Genomic DNA, 10,240 nt, shown 5'->3' with positions numbered 1-10,240 from the left:
CTAAGGGACATTCACTTTAAAACAAGAGAAAATGAAATTGAATATGTATGCCTATGCTGGATTGGTGATATATGTTATACACCATCCAGAGTGGGGGTAGTGTTACAAGATTGGGGTTAATGTGCCTTTAAGAGCTGTATGTGAAAGCGCACTATATTTTGTTTAGGTCAGTTTTGGCGGATGCAGCGGCAGTGTGTGTGATTAGATATAGTGGGGGTGAGGAGGCTGCTGTTTGGTCTCTCTCTCTCTCCGCCTCGTGTTTTAGGCCAGTTAACATCTACGGCTCTCCCCTGTTTTGTTGAGGCTAGCTACGTTTGTTTTTGAGTGCTTAGACTGTACAATAAATGAAAGACGTGCTGGGGAACTCGGCCTGGACTCCTGTGACTCGCTCTGAAGGAAGAAAGATAGGTAAATAAACGTGGGTATCACCCTAGAGCGGTTAGCTCTAGCCCAAGGAACTACAAGTTCCACTGGTTCCTGTCTACGGCCGGGAGAAACAACTGCCAGAGAAAAAAAAGGTGACAGTGAGCTAGTGTTAGCTAGCTAGCTACATTACTTATCTAGCTATTGAAGCCATAATTCCCCCATTTGTGTCATGTAAGTTAATATGCATGCAGAAACCACTTGTCTTAACCCAGGTCAAAAAGGACATTTTACAGATGATGAACATAATCTGTCCACCATCATTAAGTCAGTGGGGTTGACAACGTCGAATTCTCTGTGCCACCTTAAAAAGAACTGCTGAACTATTTAAGGTGGAAGTCAGAATTTGGGTGAGACAATAATTTGAGCTTTATGGGGGTGAGGGGTTTGTGGTGTTCAGTTCTTCTACATGGAGAGAGGGAGAGAATGCTGAATGAACTCCAGATATGAACAGGTTCACTAATGTTGCTTTCGAAGTTCGTATTTACGACTTTGGAGCTCGTAAGTACAACGTGATTTCTGTTCAAGCGATTTTGAACGGACACAACAAGAACACCCTGGGAATTTTTTTTTGTTTACTTCTGTTTTCTGTTGCCAACAGAGCAAGTATCTGTTACTGCAAACAAGACAAATAGAGCTTTATGTGAGCAATATTTTTATCCAGTAAGAAGTATTAGTTACTTGTTCCTAACTTTTTTCATTTTTCAATGTCATCACCTTTTTTTTTAACTGGCCGCCAACTCAGAAAGTTGTAGCTTATAGAAAAATCCAAGCTCATAAATACGAGTTTGTGGTGGCGGTCATGTGCACTCATCTTGTAAATACTTGAAAATATCATGCAACATAAGGTCAGTGTTTTTCTTCTCACTTGACTCATTCTTTCAAATCGACCTTTCCACTCCAAAAGTTTCTTCCCCACACTTACTTTTAGAGCAATGTTAGCAGATTTCACAGTTTTCCTTCTAAATGCAGCTTAAAATTCCACATATAATGTATTCTTTTTGAATGTTCTTCACTTTAGGCTTCAGTGGCCTGCTGTGTGTTTCGCTATGAACATTTGTGAGCACCCTGCCAGGAATCCAGGTAATTATGTTTTTTAAATATTTCTATATTAATTTTACAGAAAGTGCTCACATAATTGAACTTACAGCCTGGTTTGAACATTGCCGGCCTGATAGCTAATGTTTTTGCACATTGTATTCCTATGAATCATTTGCGTGACTCTGTAATATGTAAATATTTAAGCACTTCTATCTGCTTTTATGTATTAAAATAACATTCACCAAAACATATCACCTTAATGTCATTTTTATGAATATGAAAACTTTTATTGAGGTGGATTTTTATTTAAATCCCTGAATACTAGTCAGTAGTAATGTTGTTGATTTTGTTGCCAAAAACATTAAAATTTTTTATTTAACTTTCATTTAATTTTTATCTTTTATCTGCTTTCCAAAATTAAGGAAAATGTTGAGTAAAAGACTAGAGAAATATTATAGTAAATTGAGTGAAGTCTTTCAAAGGAACATGCATAGAACATGCTTAGAATTAAGAAGCTGTTTCATAGAATTTATAGATTGTTTTATTGCCCTTGTTCAGTAAGAGGACAGGTTGCATAAACAGCGAATATTGTTTTACTTATGCATATTTGTTCTTCAATGTTTTTCTTTCTGTTTCTCCCCCAGATATATACCATTTGTGGCTCTGATGCAGTGTAAAGACTGCAAGTTTTCCCACCCTGATTCTGAGGTTTTACTTAAGCATTACCATCTTCGTCATGGACAAGGGCGTCCAGGGAGAAAGTGGCCCTGCCTGTACGTGGATTGTGTTTGCTCCTTTAAAACAAAATTACATCTTTAAAATTACATCTAGCATGTTTCCACACTCAAACACAACATTTAAGTGTGAACTCTGTGAGTTTAAAAACACTTGCAAAAGCAGATTTTTTTAGTCATCTGTTTGGGCATTTAAGGAGTCATGAGACAGTGAGCTGTCCATTTGTAGGTTGCCAATACAAACCAACAAGCTTAGAAATTATTCTACTCATAAAAGTAGAATACACAAAACTCACACAGCAAGAAATTTAAGAAGTTCAGTATATACTCAGAATGAAGTTGGATTTGACACTGAGGCAAGAATAGACTTTATTAAAGATTTCAGAGAAGCAAGTACATCCTCGCAGACTGGTCAAGGTACTAATGTAATGAATTGTGAGTTGGAGAATGTTGATAGGGAGACTCTTGAATGTAAAGTTGCATCTTTATTTCTCTGCATGCAAACTGTTTTACATGTTTCAAAGTATGCACTTCAGAAAATAATTGAAGAAATCCGTGACATTTTGTACTTTTCAAAGGTACTTGCTTTTGAAACTATCAAGAAGTGTAGAAGTGTTGCTCAAGCAGAAAGTTGAATATAGATCCTGATATCATCCAGGAAATTAGTAATGCTGTGTTTGAACCCAACATTATCCAGCAGACTACATCAGTGAAAGGGAGTTTGTCGACTGATTATAAGAGAAATTTGTTCTTCAAAGAGCGTTTTTCCATTGTAGAGCCAACAGAATATCTCTATGACAGGACACGTAAAAATCACTTTGTATATGTATCGGTTCACCAAGTACTTGAACGCTTGTTAAGCCACCCAGCTCTTCAAGATAAAGTCTCATTTAGGCAGCAGTCTTTCTCTGGACATTTTCAGTCTTTTCAAGATGGTTGTTACTTTAAAAAAACAAACTTCTAGGTGAGAATCACTTGGCAATTTCTCTGGCATTATATATTGATGAATTTGAAGCTTGCAATCCTCTTGGCCCGTCATGGAAAATTCATAAGATTGTGGCTGTTTATTGGGTTCTTCTAAATTTGCCTGTCACATTTCGCTCAGGCCTTCAGTCTATACAGCTTGCTGTCCTTGAGAAGAAAGATGATGTCTCTCTCTTTGGGTATGGGAAGTTTCTTGACCCACTTATAAAAGATGTGAAGTGTTTAGAACAGACATTTTTGTTCCTACACTGGGGCACAATTTGAAGGGAATAATCTTTTGCATTTGTGCTGATAACCTAGGAGCACACAGTTTGGCAGGCTTTCAAGAAAGCTTCAACACTGAAAAATTTTGCAGATTTTGCTTAATCAGTAAAAGTGAAATAAGATCCACTGAAGTCAGTAAATTCAAATTAAGAACTGTTGAGGATCACAACTCTTTTGTTAGGGAAGTGCAGAATAGTGTCCGTGTGCAAAACATTAATGGTGTGAAGGGGGAATGCGTACTGAGCAAGTATTTGTCTTTTTTCCTCCAGTCACAGGTTTTCCTCCTGATGTGCTCCATGATATTTTTTGAGGGCATTGTGCCCATTGAACTGGCTATGTGTTTGAAGAATTTTATTTCAAAAGGATTAATTTCTTTTGAGCAACTAAATAATTGTATTAAGTCCTTCCCATACAAAAATTCTGACAGGGTTAACAAACCAAAAGTCATATCCAAAACAAGTTTTGCCAAGGGAACGCTAAGTGGGAAGGCACATGAAAATTGTACACTAATACAATTGCTCCCTCTTATGATTGGGTCCAGAATCCCAGAAAATGAACTGTCTTGGGAGATACTTATGGACTTGAAAGTCATTGTTGAGATGGTTCTCTCCACTAAATTTTCAGAAGAAACTCTCTCCTACTTAGAGAGCAAGATCTTGGACTATCGTAATTTATTGACTGAAACTTTTCCTGACTTAACTCTTTGTCCAAAACATCACTTTGTTGATTATTACCCTTGGTTAATTCGCTGTTTTGGGCTGTTGGTGTCTCTTTGGACAATGCGATTCGAAGCGAAGCACAGTTATTTCAAAAAAATTCTGCATGATGCACACAACTTCAAGAATGTTCTTCTTCCACTTACCACAAAACACCAACAAATGATGGCATACCCTCTAGATGGTCATGACCTTTTCAAACAGTCATTGTATGTAGAGAGTGCAAAAGTGTATTCAGCTAGTTCCTTGGAAGGACAAGTTAAGTCAGCAATTGAGAGGAAATATCCAGATGCAACCACAGTGTCTTTTTCCTCTGATGTTCATTTACATTTACATTTATATGGCTGACATGATCCTCTCTGCAGGACAATGTAGTGGATTGCCAGAGTTTTACAAAATCTTGAAATGTGTAGTGACTTCCAAAGATGTGTCATTCCTGTGTAAGAAACTGTCGGCCTGGTATATTGAACATTTTAGGTCTTTTGAGATTCAGGAAAGTAGTTTTGATGACGTTCATGTGCTTGATCCTGATATGTTAAATGATTTCCACCCCCTGACCGCTTGTTGGTACCAAACTGCTTGTGACACCAAAAGCGTTTTTACTATGTTGAGAGTATTTATGCTTGTACACTAGATTTGTCATATGCTTACATTTTGGAACTCTTAGGCAGTATTTTTGTTCAAAGTAATAAACTCATCCTCTGCATTTATAGCATGTGCAAAAGTTTGGGCACACTGTCAGTACTTTAGTAGTAGTAGAGTTCCCTGTTGGAACACAGCTAGTTGTGTGACTTTCTTGGCCTGTCCTCCATGCATAGCTTATTAAAGATCTTAGCACAGTTTTTCAAAGATGTTTCAGTTAGGCTGGTTCCAAAACATTGTAGTAAAAGGTGGATAGTGTTGTTGTTTGATTTCTGACATATTTTTGAAACCAGTCTGGTTTTAACATGTTTCCTGACGGACCTCACACTGGATTCCAGAATATTCTGGATATTTAGAGAAGTTGTGTAAAAAAATTGTGTAAATTGTGGTTTTGCTTATTTTGACCAGTGTAAAACTGTGAACTTGTTTCTGGTCTTTAGTCAGCTGCTTAGAGGAACTGCCAATTGCTGCTAAGCATCAGGTTTGCATAGTGGAAAGCTAGTTACGCTATTAAATTATCTTGAGCTGACCATTTCTAATGATGGTTCTTGAGCTGCCTAACCAATCCTAAAAATTTAGTTAAAGCCTAATGAGTTAATTACCAAGACAATACAGCTGCAAGAGTATTAACTTTTGCACCTGCTCTTTATTATTTTTGATGTAGTTTTCAGCAGAGGTTCTGTATGAATTCCTCTTCATAACAAAACATGTAATTTGGTTCTAGGTACCTGAACTTTATTCACACACAAAGTATTTTACTTTATTCATACAAAGTAAACTGGTCATGGCTTTTCTTCGAAGGCTAGCATCTGGCACATTTAAAAGATTTCCTCTTGCAAATACACATGGCAGTTAAAGGAGAATTTCGACAATTTATCTAAATCTCATCTTTAAGTAGCATCTAATATGAAAGTGTTACAAGTGCTGCATATATGCATTCATGGAATATTTTTGAGGAGAGGTTGTTGAACCATGTGCATTTAAGCAGGGAAGTTAGAAAACTGTACCCTCATGGAGTGGAACAAAGATACCTGCCATAAAATGCTTGGTATATGTACTAGATGTAAAAAAACTGTTTGCCTCACTTTTTCTTTTTCTTTATTATTATTTCTTAGCATTTTGTTTTGTTTTTTGGCCCATAAAATGTTGCTCTGGATTTACATTACTGAGGCCAATGTCAGGCGAGTTCAGCTGCTTGAGGTACCCAAGTCTCTGGACCATTTGAAGACTAGACTAGAGGAAAAATTACAACTAAAGAAGGGATTTGATTTGCAATTTGAAGACCCAGACTTTGATAATGCACTGTGTAACTTGTACAGCATTGATGAGTTGCCAGCAGAAAAGGTAATTTGGGAAATAGAGCCATCTTCAGCACAAGACATATCAGATGTAAGTTCTGTGTCCTGCCTGGACACAAGTTCATCAGGTTCACTCCGAAGTCCAACAACTGTTTGCCCAACTTGCGAAGTGTTGCGCAGTGGCCTTCCCCCTTCAGTGTGCCTATGTTTTCACTTGATGTTGAACTTAGGCTGCAGAAGGCTAATGAGATCTATCAGGATACAAAGAAACCCTTGAATGTCCGCAGGGACATGAAGTCTGAGATACTGGACAAGCATGCATAGACCATTTTTGAAATCAAAGCATATCCTGATGTATGTGAGATTGAGTCAGTTGCATCTGCTCTTATACAGAAACATCCATGCCTTGAAGAACGTGGCACAGTTTCAGGTTGGGATGGCTGGGTGATGAGCATTAAATTTAAACTACTGTGCAAAATTGCGGGATGCTGGATGCTTGGAAGTGAATATCAACTGGAAAAGAGGAAGAGGTGAGGGTGAAGGGCTGAAGGCACGCATGAAGAAATCTAAAAGAGCAGAGGTCAACTTTTTACCTGATCACCCAGAAGGCCAGACAGATGAATCTCTTGAAAATGAAAGAGTTGCCATTGCTGAAGAAACTCGGAAAAAGAGGATAGATGCAACACTTATTCCTCGGAAGATGGAAGCATCATTCTCTCTTCGGCGCAAGGAGGTCGTAGAGGTTGAACCACTTGTTGAAGAGATCAGGGAGAGGTGGTCTGCGCTTTTTTATGAGGAGGAGGTAAATGATTATGTTTTTGAATTGTATTTTATTTCACTAATTATCCATTGTGGCTATTTAAACTAATCAAATTGTCTGTTTTCTGTACTTTGTTGTAAGCAGATCTGCAGGGAGTTCTTTCGAATCACAAACATTAACCTGCTGAGCACATTTATAGGATCTCTAGACAAATATACAGCACCTTTGCTGAAGCTGTATAGAAGGTGCAGGGAGGCGTTTGGGCAGGAAGTTAAGATACTTTTGGAGAACCTGGATGAACAGGTATTGTTCCTGTGTGACTTTCATAGATAGGCTAATAGAAATGCTCTAAAATTACCCAGTCTAATCTTTTTATGTTAACTTACATTAGACATGTTAAGAGTAGGATTTTGCCGTCAGGAAAATTACCATTATTTAGATGAATGTTTTTCTTTAGTTGATGATGCAGTTTCATTCAATAAGCACTTTGTTGGATACACTACACATTCATGGTAATCAACCATTCATGTGGCAGCAGTGCAGGGCATAATATCATGTGATATAGGTCAGAAGCTTCAGATAATGTTCACATCAACAATCAGAATGGAAAAAAAAAATGTGATATTAGTGATTGAGTGTTGAATGTCCTTCATGCTAGAAGGGTTGATTTGAGTATTTATGCTGATATTCTGGGATATGTATATTGTATTCTGGGATATGTTTACTTACTGTGGTGCAACAACAATGAACCACCTTTGTTGCTGACCAAGTTCGTCCCTGCATGGTCACAGTTTAACATCTTATAATGATTATTGCCTAATGTAAATTTCACATGTATTTCTGTAGTCTGTATCTTGAGTAGCTACTTGCATGTTAGCTACTTGCATATTGTGGCCTTATTACCTTACCTCCATATTACCTTAAAAATATGTTTACAAACAGGAATGAACATGGTCCTTGATACACTTGCTAAACACTGAACCAGAGATGCTGGTTGCTACAAGTATTGTCAACCGTAAGTATTTGCTCAGGTGACCAATATTGTTGCCAGACGGGAAAAAACAGTACTTGAGGGATTGCCCCTTTTTCTGCGGGAAAATCCATCCAGCTTACTGAAGAAATGTCTGGTAAGTAGTGCCTTTATGTATAAAAATATTTTGATCTCTCTCTCTCTCTCTCTCTCTCTCTCTCTCTCTCTCTCTCTCCCTCCCAGGAAACAGATGCTGAAGACCACTACACCAAAGATGTACAGATTGGAATTCTTTCTGTAATGAAAGATAACGTAGCTGCTGCAACATCTCTGCCAAAAGTCACAAACATTGCAATTATCCTGAAGGAGGCTGTTGTTCTTCGGGACATTGTTGATCTGCCAACAGCATTTGCGTACTTGTTTGGACTTCTGTATGCCATTAATATGGAATATCCCCAAGAGCTAAAGTACACCTTTGAGGCGATACAGAAGATTTTCAGGGATCTTGGTGGATCTTGCTCTGCAAGAGTACAGTCTCTCAAGATTAAACTTTGCTAAGTGGACAGGTCTTTGCATGCTTAATCCTCCACTCTACCCAGGGTCATTGACTCCTTTTCCTGAACACTACAAATGGTTCTGCATTACACCTGGTTGCATTACACAGCTATCAAGTTTTTTCAGTAGTTAACATAGAAAATTTGAGTAGTTTGATCAGTGGAGTCGATAGCTTTTTTGCTCATTTTTGTTTTTTACTAAAAAAGCGTAGTGCAAGTCGAGTTTTGCTGTAAAAAGCAGTTTGAATTTCTAAACAGTTCAGTTTGCGTGTTTGCAAAGTGTTGTGAAATGTATTGGCTGTGTCACATCAACAAAGAACTGTGTTCCTGTGGTTAAATCCATCCAGCTTACTGAAGAAATGTCTGCTAAGTGCCCTTCAATGTGCTATAAACCTATAGATCTGCTTAGTGCTTCCTGAATTTAGAATACATTTTTTTGGTTGCATTACACAGCTCTCTTTTTCAGTAATTAACATACATTTGTGTGAGTAATCGAACAGTGCAAGTTATTTGATCAATGGCTTTTGTTTTTTTTACTTCTAAAAGTTTAAATCAAGGGAGTTATTGTCTCAAAAAGCAGTTTGAAATTAACAGTTGTTCAGTTTGCAGATTTGTGAAGAGAAAAGTACTGGCTCTTACATTTTGAAAAGCTTCCTGTAGTTATTAATGTCGTTTCCAGTCTTTTAACATGGAAATTATTTGTATTTCCTTAAAAGAGTAGTACGGTGAATTAAAAAAAAAAAAAGATCCAGTTCACACATTTTCCCCACTTGCTCTAGTGATCCAAGGCTACCAGAAGAACCATAATGGCACCATAATTGTCAGCTTGGCAAAAATATATGTCCAAAAACCAACAAGCAAACTTAATTGTTAATGCATGAAGTCACCTAGACTGAAAATTAATCTGTTGAGTCCATCTGTGGATTTGTTGAAATAAATGATTGCCCAGGTATTATTAACTCACTTTTCAGACTGAGCTTTGTGTGCAACCAGGTTGCTGTCTGTGCAGCTTGGTTGCATTGTGGGTATTTTTATTTGCTATTATATATCAAATAAATTATAATATATATATTATAACTATTCCTTTAATGGAAAGGTTTAGTGTAATGAAGTTGTATGCTGAATTTTATCTAGCAGATTTTACAGTTCTTATTCTGAATTTGTTGGGTATGTACAATTGAACACATGGCAATTTATTTTTATTTACTTTTTATTTAGTTTAATTGGACCCCATATGAAAATGACTAAACAGTAGTTTAAAAAATAGTTCAGTCCAAAGGTGAATTTGGTGTTACTCTGGCCAGTCCACATTCTTGTTTCCATTGTCATTTTACAGCATTTTTCCATTAAAAGAATAGTTTATAGAAAATGTCTTTACTAAATGTTTTAACACTTTTTAATAAATGTTTTATTAATGTTCATCTTGTTGGATTGTGTTGTTTATTATTATAAGTATGCTATATTACTTTATTGCTTTTGTCTTAAAATATTAAGTTAACCATCTGGACTCATGTTTATAAGTTGTGATAGCTTTTGTTTTCCCAACTAACATTGCTTTGTCCTATAATTCATTCTATGGACAAAATATTTTAAGTTAAGTGAACTCGTAATTTAACTTTATATTCTGAGTTGGGCAGACTTTTGAGCGATAAGTTCAATTTATTCAAAAAATCACTTGTAATAAGTTGACACTTTTTTTAAGTTTGCTGAACTTTTTTTTTTTTACAGTGCATACCTCAACCAATTATATGTGTCCTCAGCCCAGAGAACCATTGAGCATAACGAATGGGCGGAGACACTGTCAATCATTTCTTGCATCAGCCAATTATATAACAGATGGACTGTCAAACAAAA

The 10,240-nt window shown here is 36.8% G+C and overlaps 1 protein-coding gene across 2 annotated transcripts; it reads left to right on the top strand.

The window, feature by feature from the left end:
• The first annotated feature begins 261 nt into the window (after positions 1-261).
• Positions 262-8,896, top strand: LOC108411621. Of its 2 annotated transcripts, XR_005130283.1 has the most exons (6): positions 262-518; positions 1,445-1,506; positions 2,109-2,237; positions 6,496-6,904; positions 7,007-7,165; positions 8,076-8,896. XR_005130283.1 is itself a non-coding variant. In XM_037538365.1 (3 exons), the coding sequence occupies exons 1-3, from the start codon at positions 6,659-6,661 to the stop codon at positions 8,388-8,390; spliced, it is 720 nt and encodes a 239-aa protein (XP_037394262.1). In that variant the 5' UTR covers positions 6,467-6,658; the 3' UTR covers positions 8,391-8,896. The 2 variants fall into 2 exon arrangements, 1 of the variants encoding a protein (XP_037394262.1); XM_037538365.1 differs by lacking the exons at positions 262-518; positions 1,445-1,506; positions 2,109-2,237 and having other exon boundaries at positions 6,467-6,904.
• Positions 8,897-10,240: the final 1,344 nt, after the last annotated feature.

This window comes from Pygocentrus nattereri, chromosome 5 (assembly GCF_015220715.1).
Source record: "Pygocentrus nattereri isolate fPygNat1 chromosome 5, fPygNat1.pri, whole genome shotgun sequence".
In the NCBI taxonomy this organism is placed as follows: Eukaryota; Metazoa; Chordata; class Actinopteri; order Characiformes; family Serrasalmidae; genus Pygocentrus; species Pygocentrus nattereri.
This window is presented reverse-complemented; position numbering and strand designations above follow the sequence as displayed.

Bases quoted from the DNA above. Each gene is read 5' to 3' on its own strand.
- LOC108411621 (XM_037538365.1), top strand. From the start codon at position 6,659: ATGAAGAAATCTAAAAGAGCAGAGGTCAACTTTTTACCTGATCACCCA. The intron at 6,905-7,006 runs GTAAATGATTAT...TGTTGTAAGCAG, and splicing joins CGCTTTTTTATGAGGAGGAG to ATCTGCAGGGAGTTCTTTCG. The intron at 7,166-8,075 runs GTATTGTTCCTG...TCTCCCTCCCAG, and splicing joins TGGAGAACCTGGATGAACAG to GAAACAGATGCTGAAGACCA.